The sequence below is a fragment of the Alexandromys fortis genome, unplaced genomic scaffold (assembly GCF_014885135.2).
Source record: "Alexandromys fortis isolate MF-2015 unplaced genomic scaffold, M_Fortis_MF-2015_v1.1 scaffold_19, whole genome shotgun sequence".
In the NCBI taxonomy this organism is placed as follows: Eukaryota; Metazoa; Chordata; class Mammalia; order Rodentia; family Cricetidae; genus Alexandromys; species Alexandromys fortis.
Window position 1 is genome coordinate 7,005,029 of NW_026067890.1, and position 18,070 is coordinate 7,023,098.

The following is an 18,070-nucleotide window of genomic DNA, read 5'->3' on the forward strand; positions in this document are numbered from 1 at the left end:
CAGGGGAGGAATACTCCTCCAACCCCTTCCAGTGGGACCTGATTGGGAAGAATCTGGTTGCTATGGCAACAGAAGGGGTGGTCTACTTCCTTCTGATACTCCTCATTCAGTACCACTTTTTCTTCACCCGGTGGTATGTTCTTGTTTTGGGCTTTTTGTTTTTGTTTGTTTGGTTGGTTCTGGTCTTTCTCTGTGCAACAGTCCTGGCTGGCCTGGAACTCACTCTGTAGACCAGGCTGGCCTTAAACTCACAGTGATCTGCCAGCCTCTGCCTCCCAAGTACTGGGATTAAAAGCGTGTGCCACCACCGCCTGGCACCTGGTGGTGTGTCTTACTGCACCCCGAGGTGCCATCTGGTCACAAGTGTTTCCAGCCCTGGCCTTTGTATCAGCGTGGTTCTCAGAAACTGCATGCCTTATTGATCTTTTTCTTCACTCTTAAGGCCCAGCTTGTTCTGCTACAGGGAGAAGGCTTAAAGTAGGCCTGTTGGAACTTGAGGCAAGTCTTAGCTTCAAACTTTTAGAAATACATTTTTTTTCCATTTCAGTTACTAATATTTAAATTTCTGTGTAGTTACCACATACCTATCTTAAGCTGAGTGCTAGCACTCTAAATAAGAATAATTAGGGACTATCTAAAATATGAGGAACCAGGGTTTTGATCTATGAGAAGAGAGAGACAGAACAAACTCCCTTGCTGTCTTTAACACCGAGTGCAGGAGTAACCTTGGGACCTTGTGCCCGGTGAGGGCAGCCAGGGGCCTGGGGAGAGGTGAAGGAAAGCTACCCTACCTCCATGCCCATAGCCAAGCTAGCTCTCTGCCAACCCTAGACTTCCCAGGACATCTCAAGAGGCAGCTCAACCAGCTTATGCTCCTGCCCAGCCATACTTCCCCAGGCTCTCCCCCAGCCCTGCCTGCCTCATGCTGACCCCAGCTTGGTTTCTGGAGTATAACCCCTTCAGAGGGCCACACCCAGGGCCCTGCATCCCTATCACCCAGGCCCTCCCTAAAGATTTTTATGACATTTTTTTTGTTGTTGTTGTTGTTGTTTCTTAACCTTTCCTCCTCTCAGGGTGAGTTTGATAAGATGTAAATAAAAGGACTCCAGGGCCTGGCGCATTATAAATGATCTGCTTCCCTAATCGCATGGTTGAGAGGGCTGAGGAAGAAAATAAATCAACACATGTAGAATACACAGTCAATAGTGCTTCTAGTTATGGGTCGGACTGTGAGAAGCTCTTGGCGGGTCTCTCAGCTGTCCGCAGACCCCTCAGAAGTGCTGTTCATACAGTTTAAAAGAGAAGAGGGGGAAAGAGTTGATTGCCCAAACTAAGTCCTGAGCTTTAAACTCTGATACCAATAGAATTGAGTGAGTCCTACAGAAAATCAGAGTGGCCAGGGCTTCCAGACACTCAACAAATATACCCATGCAGGTAATTAGCAAGCAAAGGGAGTGGAAGGAAGAAAGGATGTCCTCTTGGTAGAGGAAAGGCCTACACCAAAGCGCAGCAGCCCCAGAGAGTAAGACTGATACGTGGAACAAAAGGACTTCCAGGTAGCCATAGAACAGGAAGATGAAGGGGTACAAAGGGGGAAGACGGGGTTGGGTCATGAAATACTCCTTATCTGGATGACTTGGGATTCAAGGCTATAAGCAGCGTGAACTCCCTGGGGTATTCTAACCATGATCTTACCACGGCTGAGAGGTGAGATAGGAGTCCGTGATGATCTGCAAAGAGCTGGATCTGCAGTGAGCTGGATAGGGACGGAGGCATCGGGCGGTGATAGAGAAAAGCGGAAGAAAGTCTCTTAGACAAGATTTAGCAGTAGATCAGAGACAGTCAGCGAGGGAGGAAGGAGAGGCTGGAGTCCTAGGTCAGGCATGTCTGAGTTATAGCCTACAGGCTGTACGCCTCCAAGGGTAGCCAGGAATACAGCTTAACACACTTGTAGGTGACAAAGTCATATATCAGTGTCAAAAGGTCAGACACTGGGCACATAGGTGGTCAGCAGGATTTCCAGAAGAGGAAGATTCTTTCGGCAGGGTAGGAGGAGGAGAACACACTGAGGCTACCAAGTGAGAGGAGCCTGCATGAGGTAGGGACTAGGGCGAATGGCAGGGTTGATGGAGAAGTGGATGCATTACAAATGTGCAGGTGGCAAAGGCATGTGGAACCTGCCTGCAGGACATAGAAGCTTGGAGAATTTAGACTTGGAACCTAGAGCATCCAACAAACCAAGAAAGATTTGGAACCATGTGTTAATACAATGGCAAAGCTATTTTGACATTGATAGGAAAGGCTGGAGGAAAGGGGAAGGCTGGTAGATAATAACCCATGGACGTTTCACCTGCCAGAGTGGAAAGATTTTATTTTTTTTAAAGATTTATTTATTTATTTATTATGTATACAACTTTCTGCCTCCATTTATGCCTGCATGCCAGAAGAGGGCGCCAAATATCATTACAGATGGTTGTGAGCCACCATGTGGTTGCTGGGAATTGAACTCAGGACCTCTGGAAGAGCAGCCCCAGTAGAAAGATTTTAACAGTATAATACTAGCTCCCAGATCCTGAGCCTTCACTCTGTACCAGACATCATCCAAAGTTCATCTTCGCACATCCCCGAGACGACCTTCTTTCCCCTTCACATGGTTGAGGAAGGCAAGGCTCAGAGAGGTCCGGAGGCGAACACGAGGTCGCGCATTAAGAGGGCAGGGCTACAATGCAGGGCTGATTTGAACAGAAGCCCTTGACCTCTTTCCTAGTACCCCTCCTGTCAGGACTTAGAGGAAAGAAGCCCAGGGGAGTAGAAGTGGGGGAGTGGATGGCAGGTAGGAGGAAGGGAACCATGTGGCAGTTACTGCACACCAAGCCCCATCTTGTCCACATCCCTTCCTCTAGGGTCGCTGAGCCGGCTAGAGAGCCCATTTTTGATGAAGATGACGATGTGGCTGAAGAAAGACAAAGAATCACTAGTGGGGGAAATAAAACCGACATCTTATGGCTAAATGAACTAACCAAGGTGAGGGGCACAAGTGGGCAATGCTATCTTAGCGGTGCGAGCTGAGCGCACACATGGCGCAGGACCATGTATGCCACCTCTGTATTGTCGCTTGCCTTCCGGGAGCACCCATTTCCCATGGTACTGCCCCTGCTGGTCATCTTGGGTACTGCAGGGCCCCCAGATGAGCTTCTCCAACTGAGCGTCAGCATCTTCTCTCTGTTCTGCATGTGCACCGTGCGGTTCAGTCTCGACACCGCTGTGTTCATCTGCTGCCGTGTTAATGTGTAACCTCCTCATGTTGGTGCCTTTCTCCCAAAGCTCTGCTGCCTTCGACTCAGGCTCCACTGCCTGCTCTACCCCTATCTTGGTCTTCAACCCAGTTTCTTTGAATCTCACAGGTTTATTCGGGCTCTTCCAGTCCAGCAGTAGACAGGCTGTGTGTCGGAGTCCGTCCTGGAGAGGTGGGTACCATACAGACTACCATGAAATAACTCTTGAGAAAAACCACCCCTTAACCATGAATCTTCCCCCTCTGAGCAAAGCTGGACAGTAGGAAACTAATGAAAGCCAAACTTTCTAGTAGATGCAGGGAGGAAAAACAGATTAAATTTACTGTTTTTATTTTGCCCAATATATCTAAAACATTTTTTCAATGTGTAATTAATATAAAACATTACTGAGACTTTTTTTTTTCACTTTTCTTTGTTGTTCTTATTCTAAGTTCTCAAAGCCAGTGTTACATACTTAGTGCCCAAGTCAATTAGGATTAGGTGTGTTTTGTGTTGGTAGCCATACATAGCCATTAATCTCTATAACAGCAGTCTATGTATAAAATGACTCCCAGATCTTACACTGGCCTGGGGTCTGGCAGTGAAGGCCTCCTTAGTCCCTAGGGCAATACCTGTTCTCTGTTTCCACCTAGTGCTTTGGTCTCCTGGGAGTGAACGGTGCAGGCAAAACAACCACATTCAAGATGCTCACTGGGGACACCACAGTGACATCGGGCGATGCTACCATAGCAGGCAAGAGGTGAGCGCTCTGTCCTTCCTGTTGCAGGGTGTCCCCCAGGGGTCATGTCCTTGTGCTAAAATAAGGAGAGCCATTCTCAGTCGTGTGCCAGGGCAACTCTGAGACCCAGAACGACCCATGCAGGAGGGAGATCTCCCACCGAATGTCATTTAAAAATACACCAGACAGAGGCACACTGGGAAACCAAGCTAAACTGTATTTAAAAGAGTGCTCATAGCATGGAGTCCTAGAAAGTTCTGGGAATCACCAAGCCAAGGCTTCTTCATCTCTTTGGGCTACAGACTGTTTTCAGCAACCCAGGAGCCCTGTGTCTTCTTCCTCTGTAAAGAATATTCTGTGGTTTCCCATTATCTCCCTCCTGACAGTTTATAAAGCTTCAAGGAATTCACTGAGCCCTGGGGTACACCCGTGATCCCCCTGCAGCCTCTGAATCCCAGGCTAAGAACTCCCGGGGTAATACGTCCTGTCTCTGGGTTGAATTTCAGAATAGAAGTCCTCATTCAAGGGACCACAGGAGGACTTTCTCGGCATTGGCTGTGTGTGTGTCCATCCTAGCTCTCATCAGACTAAGGAAAGCTGGGAAGGAGAAAGCTGGCCGGTAGCCCTGGCTTCTGGAGAGTCACTGTCGGCCTCTGTAATAATGTGGTTTTAAACAGACTTGGCCTCTACGAGGCAGGGCAGGGAAGAGGATGAATGGCCTCCTCATTGCTGGCTGCTCCTGAACAGCAATGTTGTCACTCAGTGAGAGGGTTCACAGCACTCTGCCCCGGTTTGTAAGTGGATACAGACACTGCTGACAACTCCCCAACATCTGCTTGACAAAGACCACCCCCCTCCTTTACTCAAAAGTAGTGCTCGACCCGGCCCAATGGGCAGCCAAAGTCCTGAGCACATCTCTGGGACTCAGATAAGATGAATCTGGGGTCCCAGCCTTCCATGGTTGTGCCCGGTGGATCTGAAGCAAACAGACTACAAAGATAGAGCCAGGTCATGGCTGAGTGTATCTCATCTTCCACCCGGCTAGCTGTCACCAGGCAAGTGACTTCACAGTGGTAACAACAGGAGTTATGGAGAAAAGATTTAGTGGGGGGGATGAGGGATGTGGTAGCAAGTTATTAGGTGACACCAGTTTGGGTACAGGTGAGACATGGCCTGATAGTCTAAGGTAAAACTAAGCTGCGAGTTAGAAAGAAAGCCAGGGTTTAAAGAGGGCAGCTTCGGTGGGATTAACACCTGTGAATTTGCCAAGGTTGCTTCATTGTTTCCCCCGTGTGTTTTCAACTGACCTACCTATACCTTGAGTGACCTTCGTCACAGTGAGGGACTGCAATGGACTCCCTATGTCCCACCCTAGTCTAGCCACCCTTTATTAATAAGCCCTTAGCTGTAAGGGTTGGGCAAAGGTGATTTGACAAAATCACCTATGTAGAGTTTTGTTGTTGTTGCTCAAGTCAATACCTTTCTTGTGGGGTATCTAAATGGAATAGATACCATCAGATGGGGAAGAGGGAACCCTATTCTGCCGCTGGCTAGCCTCCTGCTCCAGTGGTTATCTGATTGTCTCTCTTTGTCTGCCAATAAACACAGAGGAAGAAGTTCACTTCCACTGGGAGGTAGCCACCTTTTCCAAGCTACTCCCTAGATATCTGAAAGGGATCAGAATCCATTGATGATCCATTGATCATTTCTTAACCTTTGTTTTTAAAGCCTCAAGCCAGATGATCCAACCTAATCATTCGAGTGGCCGTTTGTCTTAAGACCTGGAAACTCAGGAAGATTTGACTAGTTTTAAAGCTCAGGACTCCTGATGAAGTTCGTGCTTCCAACTAAAGTATCCCCACTTGGATTTCCGAATTCCATGTGTGTTTTTAAGATGGAGGTTTTGGCCCAATGGCAGCAGACTCTCCAGCTCCTGCTCCCTGGTCACCTCCTCTAGGAAGGACACTCACTAATTGTTTTTTTCTTCTTGCAGCATCTTAAACAGTATGTCTGACGTCCATCAAAACATGGGCTACTGTCCTCAGTTTGATGCAATTGATGACCTACTCACGGGCCGAGAACATCTTTACCTCTATGCCAGGCTGCGGGGCGTGCCAGCAGAGGACATTGAGAAGGTGAAAAACAGTTTGTTGTGACTTTCCAAAATATACAAAGAACTCAAGAAACTCTATATCAAAAAACCAAATAATCCGAAAAAAGGGGGTACAGACCTAAACAGAGAACTCTCAACAGAGGAATCTAAAATGACTGAAAGACACTTAAGGAAATGCTCAACATCCTTAGCCATTAGAGAAATGCAAATCAAAACAACTTTGAGATTGCAAGCTGGTACAGCCCCTTTGGATATCAATATGATGATTTCTCAGAAAATTAGGAAATAACTTTCCTCAAGACCCAACAATACCACTTTTAAGCATATACCCAAAGAATGCTCAATCATATACCACAAGGACATGTGCTCAACTATGTTCATAGCAGCATTATTTGTCATAGCCGAACCTAAAAACAATTCATATGTCCCTTGACCAAAGAATGGATAAAGAAGATGTGGTACATTTACACAATGGATTCCTATACAGCAGAAAAAAAATAACAACATCTTGAAATTTGCAGGCAAATGAATAGATCTAGAAAACATCATATTGAGTGAAGTAACCCAGACCCAGAAAGACAAATATAATATGTACTCAATCATAAGTAACTTTTAGACATAAAGAAAAGAAAAACCAGTATACAATTCACAATCTCAGAGAACCTAGACAACAAAGAGGACCCAAAGAGAGACTTACATGGATCTAATCTATACGGGAATTAGAAAAAGACAAGATCTTCTGAGTAAATTGGAAGTGTGAGGATCATGGGAGAGGGAAAAGGGAAGGGGCGAGGAAGGGAGAGGAGTGGAGAAAAATATATAAATCAATAAAAACAATAAAAGGGGGAAAAATAAAATATATTAGACAACATGTTAGTTGGATGGTGAAAATTAATGTCATGTAGAATGCTCCCAGATATGATACTCTAGTATTATACCTAGATCCAGCTTCACTTACGTAGACTCCTGGCGGACAATGTACAACCTGAATCTTATCATTAAAAAAAAACATAAGATAAATTCTAAGGAAATAATATTCATTTTAAAAGAAGGTGAGAAGGAGGGACTATATATGTCTTTAATATCACATGTTACTGCTCACAGGAGGCTAACGTAACACAATGAGGGCTATAAAGATGACCACATGGGTAGAGCCCTTGCGCAATTGAGAGGACCTGAGTTTGAACCCCCAGTCAGGTTCAATGTGGTGGAGCATGTCTACAACCCCAGGGCTCCTACCAGCAAGATGAGAGACAGGAGAATCCTCAAAGCTCATGGGCCACCTAGCCTGGCATACACAGCGGTGAACAAAGAGACCCTGTCTCAACAAGGTGGGAGGGGGCAGGGGAGCAGCGCTGGGGGTCGTCTACTGTCTGCCACGTGTGTGCTGAGGCAAATGTGCACCTGCGATGGTGCACAACCACCCCACATACACATCCTGGGGTTGGCGTGGGGGCGGAGGGCTTGAAACTATATTTCCAAACAACAGGTTTAAAATGGCACCTGTGGGAGAATAGGAATCAGATTAAGTAAAATATCCAGTGAGTTAGTTAGAGAGAAGCAAGTGCTGAGAGGAAAACTAAACGGGGGACAATCGTTGGGATGAGGTTCGTGCTTGTCAACAGAGAGGCCAGCCCAGGCCATAGCTCACAGCAAGTGATGTCTAAGTATAGCGTTGGAGGAGGGAAGTGAGCCAGAGCTTGCCTCAGAGCACTTTCCCTGGTGTTAGACTCACAAGAAGCTTATAGATGGGACTGTTTGGGGTTAGAGCCAGTGGTTTGGGGGTACACTGTATTCTCAAAGAGACCTTAGAGCTCTTGGTGGGAAATGCAGACCTTCGAAGGCTGCAGGCTGTTTCTCAGGGGGTTGCAGAATGGAGGAAGCCACACTGGTGAAACCAAAGAAAAAGACTAGATCAAGTGACCTTCTCGCCTTGAAACATCCCTGCACACCCTCCAGCAGGTGGCCCTGCTGCCGCAAATCTGGGGCTGGCAGGATGAGCTCTGAGAACACAGCTTTGCCCTGTGCTGGCGCCTGGGGCATCCGCTTATCCATCATCCGCCCCCTGAAATTTCTTTCCCTTTCCTAGGTTGCCAACTGGGGTATCCAGAGCCTGGGTTTGTCTCTCTACGCCGACCGCCTGGTAGGCACCTACAGCGGAGGCAATAAGCGGAAACTCTCCACGGCCATAGCACTCATCGGCTGCCCACCCCTGCTGCTGCTGGTGAGGGCATCCTACCCTGAAGAGTTGAACCCTTGCTGCACGTTCTGGGTTGGAGAAATTAGCTCAGGGCTTGCGGCTTTAGAAAAGATAACAGTTAGCTTTGGTTGGACTTGCTCACGTATTACCCCCTTGGAGCAAATTAGCCCAGTGTTTGGTTACAGCACAGTTTGTCCTTCAATGCCCAGGAAGGCTCTTGAGAGTCAGCAGCTAAGAATGGGAAAGCTCTGTCAGCTCCAGGGAGTGTTGATATCTGGTTAGAAACCAGGGTGAGAAGGTCTGTGTGGGCAGGAGCATTGACCTGAGTCAGGGGCTCCGGTGACCCTTGCATGAATTATGAGCCGACCTGAGTCCCTGAGTCCACGCAGTCTGAGTTTTAAGAGGACACAGGACATAGAGAGGACTGGAATAGTTACCTGGGCTATCTCCCTCCCCTGACCCCTTCTAATTCTATTGTGTCTGTCTGTCTGTCTGTCTGTCTGTCTGTCTTTCTCTCTCTCTCTCCCTTCCTTCTTACCTTCCCTCCTCCTCCACCTCCTCCTCCTCCTTCTTCTTCCTCCTCTTCCTCCTCCTCTTCCTCCTCCTCCTCCATCATCATCATCATCATCATCATTATACAGTTTCTTTATTCCTGTGGTCTTAACTATAATTTACTCACAGCTGACATAGATCTATAGGTGTACACCGTGTTTCTGTACTCTCCAGTTTCCGTCCTGCCTTTATGTCCTACAGCTCATGGCTCTGTCTTTCCTTCTTGCTGGGAAGTGATTATACACATGTCCGTTAGCCCAGGAAGGATGCAGCCATGGAGAAAGACCAGCTCCGAGTCCGTATCTCCCTGTTTTCTCTCCTACTCTCCAGGATGAGCCCACGACAGGGATGGATCCGCAGGCACGCCGCATGCTGTGGAACACCATCGTCAGCATAATCAGAGACGGGAGAGCTGTGGTCCTCACCTCCCACAGGCAAGAGATCTCCAGGGAGGTGGAGGGAGTGGGAGCATCCCCTACCTTCGTTCTCACTTCCTCTCTCCTGCTCGACAGCATGGAAGAATGTGAAGCCCTGTGCACAAGGCTGGCCATCATGGTGAAGGGCACCTTTCAGTGTCTGGGCACCATTCAACACCTCAAGTACAAGTAAGCAGATGGAGGGGCATGCCTTTCACTACGTTCTGTGGGTTCAACCAGGCCTTCAGTTCATCATGGACGTTTGGTAAAATTGCCTCTTCATCCCACAGGCATTGGCCAACGATGGCTGGGCCAGATATGGATGTTCTATACTGGACTATAGAAGTTCATAGGAGTCTCTGGATGGGAGAGTCCTTACTGGGTCATTTACTGGGGCAGAGCCTAGTTGGAAAGCAGGAAGGCCACTGTCACTGATCTAGTCTCAATCCACATTTCCCTACAAATCCAGGACCCACGACCTGTTTTCTGAGAGCCCACAACCAATGCAGAGGTGATTAAGAGACCAAACAGCTTTCAGGCAGATGGATCTCTGTGAGTTCAAGATCAGCCTAATCTACAGTGTGAGTTCCAGGACAGCCAGGGCTACACAGAGAAACCTTGTCTCAAAGACAAACAAACAAGAGACCAAACAGCTTGAGAACCAATTTTCTTTTCTAGAATATTGTATCTGGTTGTTTAAAAACAAATGACCATATGTTGTTGTATGACAAACTAATACCAGTAATCTTGAGCAAGATGATCTTGTATCCATAAACATACAAGTGGTTAAAGATAATTCCTTGTTATTTATAGCTCGTGGGATAAAGCTAAGAATTCATTAAAATGAGATTATTGTAACATTGCTATTTTTCCTTGAATCCTGATATGCCTGGGAAAGACCTGATTTATAGTTCTCACTCGGGTATTTCACATGCTTATTAAGAGCCCAGGATATAAGCTATGAAGCCAGCCAGTGAAAAGGACAGAGAACCTAGCTTATCTGAGACCCAAATCTTGGGGAGTTCATGGAAGCATGTTACATGGAAAGCATTATCCTTTACATGCGTCAGAGTGGGATGATCTAATATGTAAGGGGCATTTGACAAAAGGGCACTTGGCCCTGACTTCTTCAGTAGCCACCATGTGGAGACTACACAGACAGCTATGAGGTAGCCACCGTGTGGTTACTACGTAGGTAACTATGAGGATATCATCCTGTGAGGTCACCAGACCCCTGTCACCAATGCCCCATGCCCAAATACTAAAGGACACCCCCCCACTTTCCCTCTCATTCCTCAATCTCCTCATGATAGTGGAGACAACGAGGAAGATGCTCCCATGTAAAGAGATGGCTGATTTCCTGGTACTGGAAGGCTAATAGCATCTTACAGGCAGAGACAGCCCTGGTTCATAGAAGAAGTCTGACAGTAACTTGAAGTGACATGATGTACCCCCCACGGAGGTCATCACAATCACCAGCCTAGGACGCATACTCTTTCTGGTGGACCATCTTGACCCACACAGGGGGACCAGCAGACCTAGAGGGAGAAGGGAGAAGCAGCACTGTTCACCTGCTGTGTATCATTGTGACAAGATACCTGAGAACAACCCACACCAAGGAGCAAAGGCTGGTCAGCTGCATGGCTGTGGGCCTGGGGCAGACTATCGTGGTGGTGGTGGTGGTGGTGGTGGTGGTGGTGGTGGTGGTGGTGGTGGTGGTGGTGGTGGTGGTGGTGGTGGTGGTAATATGTGCCAGAGATCTGGCATACCTCAATAGATGCCAGCGGGGGTAAGGCAGAGGAAGAGAGAACCTTTTTCAACCACTGGTTCCCATGACCTTCTTCCTCCAACTAGGCCCCACCTCTGATGAAATCATCCACGGATGGAGTGAGAGCCCCTCCTGATCATGTCACCCCTAAAGACCCACCTTTATTCAGTGTCGCAATGAGGACCAAGCTTTTAATACACAAGTCTCCAGGAGATATAGCCAAACCACAGCAATGCTCCACTTCCTTCAGAAACTTTCCTTAGGGAGTAGAGCCTTCCTTGCCTCTCCCTGGCAAGTCTTATAAAAGTCATCCAGTCTTCCCCACATCTGAGCGCTCCAGCCATGTCCTTTTATGGGGAAGGAGGACTAGGATCTCTACAAGGGGCTATAACCACCTTGAACTTCAGCAAATATGTCTATCCAACTTTGCCACATGGCTATTTAGACCTCCAGAAACATGTCAAACATGGTTTTTTTTTTTTTTTTGCTCCTAGTTTTAAATGTGCGTGGAAAATCAAGGCTGTGGGCATTGAATCCCTGTTATGCCCGATGAGAGTACTCTTTGGGGATTGTCTTAGCTCTAACAGTATTGTACACTGTGTGCACCTGCTAGGTTTGGAGACGGCTACATTGTCACAATGAAAATTAAATCCCCGAAGGACGACTTGCTTCCCGATTTGAATCCTGTGGAGCAGTTCTTCCAGGGCAACTTCCCAGGCAGCGTGCAGAGGGAGAGACACCACAGCATGCTCCAGTTCCAGGTCTCCTCCTCCTCCCTGGCCAGGATCTTCCAGCTGCTCCTGTCGCACAAGGACAGCCTCCTCATCGAGGAGTACTCCGTCACTCAGACCACGCTGGACCAGGCAAGTCCACCCAGGGTACTGAGTGGCAGGAGGTTGTGCCCGCTGCACTCCAGCACCTGACATGGGTAATGGGTGACACGGAAACAGACAGGTGTCTTCAGTTCTTACACACTGTTGGGCTCCGTCCCTTAGAGCAAATCTGGCATCTCAGAGATAATGTTCTAACAATATTCTCGTCATCCACAAACTTCACTGACTATTTTTACTTCGTTCTTTTCTTTTTTTTTTTTTTAAATTTTTCGAGACAGGGTTTCTCTGTAGCTTTTGGTTCCTGTCCTGGAACTAGCTCCTGTAGACCACGCTGGCCTCGAACTCACAGAGATCCGCCTGCCTCTGCCTCCTGAGTGCTGGGATTAAAGGCGTGCGCCACCGCCGCCTGGCCTTCGTTCTTTTCTTATGAGTTATTTTATGCTTGCTGGTGAATGGTGATGGCTGTTTTTTTCCTTCTTTCCAAATCAACTATTTCATGTGTAATTTACAAAGAACAAAATAGACATCTTTAATTGTATGGCTCAAGGAGTCTTTATATTTATTCTTTATGTAGGTGTTTATTTATTGGTTATGAATGTGATGTTCATGTGTGTGTATTTGCATGTCTGCAGGTACACACGAACATGTGTGAATATGCATGTTTAGGCCTGAGACTGATGTCAGAATCTTCCTTGATTGCTCTTCCTTCCTATTCTCCAAGGCAGGGTCTCTCAATCAAACCCAGAGCTTTCCAATAATCTGGCTACTCTTGTAAGCCAGTGTGCTCTGAGAATCTCTTGTGTCCACCTTCCAAGGCTGGAACTGTAGTGGACCACATGTACCAGGCATTTATGTGGGTGCTGAGGATCTGAACTCTGGTCTTCACTCTTGCGCAATGAGCATTTTAAATATTTTAATGGCCGAGCTGTCTCCATAGCCCATCTTTACTCTTCCCATCGTGTGTCCCTGAAATGCTTTCTGCCAGACTCCACATTTCCACTCTTCTCTCCCCTGGCAGTGCCTGGCAAGTGCCATCTCACTTTATTTTGAGGGTCTGTTATATGTAACCCAGGACTGTGTGCTTCCAAATGCTGGGACAACAGCCTTGTGCCACCATGTCTGGCGCCTTCTACTTTCTTTCTATAAAATTGTTAATATCCATCTATCTCTATTGATTAATCAATAATTAGATGGATAGATAAATGATTGTTGTAGAATATTATTATAAGGTGTGATACATTTGTTTAAGCTATGGATCATTTGTTTAATGATGCAAAGACAGGCTATATTCTTTTATGTTACATCTGTGAAGCTGTCTGAAACACCTGATTGATCTAATAAAGACAGGAATGACCAATAACTAACCAGGAGAAAGGATAGGTGGGACTGGCAGGCAGAGAGAATAAATAGGAAGAGAAAGCTGGGAAGAGAAAAGATCAAGGAGTGAGAAAGAGGAGGAGAGGAAGGCTCGAGGAGCCAGCCACCCAACTACATAGCAAGCCATGGAGTAAGAAGTAAAGAATGGTATCCAGAACTAGAGAAAGATAAAATCCCAGAGGCAAAAAGTAGACAGAATGGCTAGAAATAAGCCAAGCTGAGGCCAGGCATTCATAAGTAAGAATAAGCCTCCATGTGATTATTTGGGAACTGGGTTGCAGGCCCCCCCAAAAGAGTTTTAAAAAACTAACTATAAATGATAGATAGATAGATAGATAGATAGATAGATAGATAGATAGATATGGATATGGATATGGATATGGATATGGATATAGATATAGATATAGATATAGATATAGATATAGATATAGATACACATTCCTAAATCTATAAGTATCTGCCTTCTTTGGGTAGGGCCAGGTCTCTGGAGCTCCCCCACCATCCGCACCAGCATGTCTACGGCTGGTGTCCTTGTTTGGGTCCTTCTGTTTCCTATGACACCAACTACTCTGGGTACTTCATTTAAGTGTAATCCAATGTCACTTGTCATTTTGTTACTGGCCTAATGTCCCCAAAGGCTCAGTCACACACCATATCGTGTGTCAGAATTGCCTTCCCTTTTAAGACTGAGTAATATCCAATTATTCCTGTATTTTACTCATCTACCCATTCATTCATCAGTGAACTTTTGAGTTTTTCCTGATTTGTTGGGGGTTGGTTTCTTTTTTTATTATTTCAATTTCTTGTTTTTCATAAACACCCTTAAAGACCACTTGGTAAAGCAGTGAAATTAGGCAAGTGTCTACCTCGAGACAAGCTCACTCACCTGCTTATCTGCCCTTTCTCGCCACCCTTAGGCAGGTGACAGACACAGTGGACTCCTTCCGCAGGAACTGTGGCCACACTGCCTGCAGAACAAAGAGCACAGCAGAAAGCGGCTGCCTTTGCTTGCTTTCTGTTTTTGGAGAGCCAGGACTCTGCCAACTGCCATAGTTATCCCAATTTCTCACGTCCACGGCCCTTGGAAGCCTCTAGCAAGAACTCCCTTGGCTCAGGAGTCTAAGAAGCAAGCCTGGTCCAGGGCACTGCTCTGCGGGCTTGCGGCAAGCTAGAGAAGGAAACAAACTCTACCTGCAGGGCTGCCTGTCAACTGTGGGAAACGGAGCAAAGCCAGGAAGACGATATGGAGTCCCATCTTTCTGGAAATATCCACGTTCTCTTCTCTTGCCCGCAGGTATTTGTGAACTTTGCTAAACAGCAGACTGAGACCTATGACCTCCCTCTGCACCCTCGAGCTGCTGGAGCCAGCTGGCAAGCCAAGGTACGTCCTGCACCCTTTCCTAGTCACTGCTTAGACAGGGCCTCAGCGCAGGGGCCTCAGTGCAGGGGCCTCGTTGACCCACTGGGCTTGAGGGCTCCGAGGTTCAGATGAGGCTCTGCAGAAAGCACCCAAGCCATACCTCCACCGTCCCTATCCTACATGCCTCCCTCCTGGCTTGATCCCGGCCACTCTCCACTAAGAGCAGTTCTCAGCTGAAGACTTTACCCAGGAGCTGAGTGGCTCCCTTCTGTAATCTGAAAACCATTTGGACAGTGTGGGTAAATCACATTTTAAAGGCATTTATTCATGAGTGTGCATGTGTCTCTGTCCAGCTCAGGTTGTCAGGCTTGAGGTGCATGCCTTCACCCAGTGATGCCACCTCACAGGCCCGAGGGTTATGCTGAAAGGAACTTTCCTGAATGTTCTTGCTAGCAGCATAACAAACAAAGAATCTCCAAACTTCAAGCTTTAGGAATAAACAGGAAAAGAGAGAATACTGAAATATCTTCATCGTTGGGATCTTGACAACACTTCCTGGTCACACCCTTGATCTTAAAGAGATGGGGACTAGCTGGCATTCTTTTTCAATGGTAGACATGTCTGGTTAGAGTCGGCTTGGACCAGTTTGGGGAGGGTTCTTCACAGAAGTATCAAGATAGTGAAGAAACGATAGAAAGTGCAAGTTCTGGACCAAGATATGCCTGGAGTGGACTTCCAGTCCTGCCCTAGCACAGTGCCTGCCTGCGTCAGGAGCACACCCACCCGTCCTGGTTTCCCAGGAGGACAGAAATCTAGAGAAAGGAGTGGGCTCCATGCCAGTGGCCAGATGGCATAAGCCTGAGACTTTCTTTACAAGGATAAAAAAACCCGCTATTCTGTCTGGACCACTGGACAGCAAATCAAATCAACTCAAAGTATTTCTAACAAAATAAAAAACCCCAAACCAAACAAACGAAAAACATGTGAAAAGCCTTGTTTTCCATAGACTTCTCATTCCTCCCAAAAAATCTCTTGATTGCGATAAAAGTCAAACACAACTGATGAGCAAGCAGGGCATGTCTTTCCCAGGCCGTACTTGGAATGAAGAATTCTCCACCCCATAGCTACTTGGCAAAGGTTAACTTTGTCTCCCCATCTGTCACCCTCCAGAGGGCCCAGAATGCCCAAGTAAAGGTGCCTGTCCAGGGCAGCTTCCTTTTACCAATCTTCTGACTACTGTCTCTCAGTTTTAGATCTCGCGGTTGCTGTTGATAGAGGCTGAAAATATTCTTTGAGAATCATTTACGGTCACGAGTCCCTGTTATCACAGAGAACACATAGTTAGCAAAATTATTTCTAAGAACTACCTGTGGCCCCTTCCACATGCCACAACATACTCCTTATCTTACTTGTTTGTTTGTTGACTGGATCTCACTGTGTGGTCCGGGCTGGCTCCAAAGCCGTAGTCTTCCTGACTCGGCTTCCCAAGTGCTGGAATTGCAAGAGCGGGTTGCCATTGCCAGCGGCACAGTCCCTCACACAGGGCTAACACCAGCTTCATTAGGACCAGGCCAGGGTGCCCATGGTCTGTGATTTGGACTGGTTAAGATCATGGTACTATTGTGTTTGTCACTTGAACCTGCTGTAACAGGTTGGCTACATTATTACTATTGTAATATTATACTCAAAAATCTAACTCTGATCTATGACATACCATCTTCAATAAAAGTTTATAGAAGTTCTTTATATGGTATTATATATAAATCGGTCATAAAACATATAGTAATTGAGTTCTTATCTACACTATACTGGTACCATCTCAGGGCCTGTTCTCATCCCTACATCTCATTGTCTACTTCTTAAAAGATCTGTGTTTCAACCAGATAACTGAACAAGTCAAAATTTACATAGACTAGGAAGGCCTACCTCCAACCCTCTCCTTCCCCTGAACCCCCACCTCCCACCCCTACCCCACAGCTGGTATTGGATCATGAAGACAGCCTGCATTTGTGATTAGAGATTATGTACCTCTAGTTAGAAAGGTTGAGTTAGAAAAATGTCTCTTTCTCCAGGACCCTGAATTTAGTACACAAGTTTGATCTGGATGCATTACCATGAACTCCACTGGAATCTCTCTCACTTGAGATATATCCCAGTCAAAGGATCTTTCTTCCCAGGAGCCATGTCTGTATGAACTGGACAAAGAGAAGTCTAGATTCAGGGCTGAGCCTAAATGATAGATTCTTAGCTTTTAAGTCAGCAAGGTGATAGTGACTTTCTTGGATTAAAAAAATGCCCAGGGGTTTCTGGAGAGATGGCTCAGTGGCTAAGAGCACTGGTTGCTCTTCCAGAGGGCCAGAGTTCAATTGCCAGCACCCACATCAGGGAATTCACAACTGTCTGTAACTTAAGTTCCAGTGGATCTAAATCCCTCACACAGACATACATGTAAGCAAAATACCAATGCACATAAAATAAAAATAAATTATTTTAAAAAAAAACGCCTAGGGTTGGGAATTTAGCTCAATGGTAGAAGTCCTTGTCCTACTATAAGGATCGAGGTTTGGACCCCAGCATGGGAGTAGAGAACGAAGTCTCCAAAACAACCACTAGAAAGAACACCTAGGGATAGCTTATGTAAGTCTATAAGAAATGTGGACCTTAGACCGCATCCTGTCTGCCCACTCCACAGCTAAGACCTTAAGGCAGCCCAGAACCTCGGCAGTCAAATAGACGCCTTCCTAGTCCCTACAGCTGAGCTTCCTCCAGAAACTGCCAAGGCGGCACCTTGAAACCTAAAACTCCGTTGCTCCAGAAAGTCAGGACGAGAAGTGTCCCGCTGACCTTCCTCAAGCTGATTCTTCTTATGTTGTTTCCTATAGCTTGAGGGGAAAACTGGGCAGCCGGAAACTCAGGAGCCTTTGCCCACGGAAACAACTGGTTAACGAAAACAGCCCTGTGGCAGCAGAAGGCAAACACACGAGGCGCCCACAGTGAACTCAAGGAGGCTCTTCCAGAAGGAACCCCAAACTCACCGACTCACCGGAATCCTTGCTGGCAAAGCTGACCTCCCTGAAGACAGTTGCCTTTCCATCCAATCCATCAGAGCAGTCCCCTGCTCAGTGACTTTGTTTAGGGCCACTTTCACTCTGAGGGGCTCTGCTTTTGTGGGGTGGGAGGAGGGTGGGTGTGTGGGGGTGATGGGAAGGAGGAATAAACTGCGCTCTCCTTGTGAACTACTCGCTAATCGCCCCCTAAACCCCGACCTCACCAATGTTCAGCATATGCTATAGTTTCAGACTTTCTCAGAGGGTAAGTGTACCTCAACCGCTGTGAGCCCCACGAGAGTCAGTGACACAGCCATACTAGCCATGGCAAAACCTTGCAACAGTGCAGTGGAAGTGAAAGGGCTCATTGTAATGTCACATCCAAAGTCT

General features: G+C 46.8%; 1 protein-coding gene across 1 annotated transcript in view; it reads left to right on the forward strand.

The window, feature by feature from the left end:
- Nucleotides 1-17,828, forward strand: part of Abca4 (ATP binding cassette subfamily A member 4) — a 147,251-nt gene extending 129,423 nt beyond the window's left edge. Inside the window, exons 41-51 of the mRNA XM_050149669.1 lie at nucleotides 4-133; nucleotides 2,904-3,024; nucleotides 3,405-3,467; nucleotides 3,929-4,035; nucleotides 6,008-6,149; nucleotides 8,217-8,351; nucleotides 9,210-9,313; nucleotides 9,392-9,484; nucleotides 11,677-11,926; nucleotides 14,568-14,654; nucleotides 17,516-17,828. Coding sequence (XP_050005626.1) covers nucleotides 4-133; nucleotides 2,904-3,024; nucleotides 3,405-3,467; nucleotides 3,929-4,035; nucleotides 6,008-6,149; nucleotides 8,217-8,351; nucleotides 9,210-9,313; nucleotides 9,392-9,484; nucleotides 11,677-11,926; nucleotides 14,568-14,654; nucleotides 17,516-17,578 — 1,295 coding nt within the window. The 3' untranslated portion in view covers nucleotides 17,579-17,828. The remainder of the gene's footprint in view (nucleotides 1-3; nucleotides 134-2,903; nucleotides 3,025-3,404; nucleotides 3,468-3,928; nucleotides 4,036-6,007; nucleotides 6,150-8,216; nucleotides 8,352-9,209; nucleotides 9,314-9,391; nucleotides 9,485-11,676; nucleotides 11,927-14,567; nucleotides 14,655-17,515) is intronic.
- The last annotated feature ends 242 nt before the right edge of the window (nucleotides 17,829-18,070 follow it).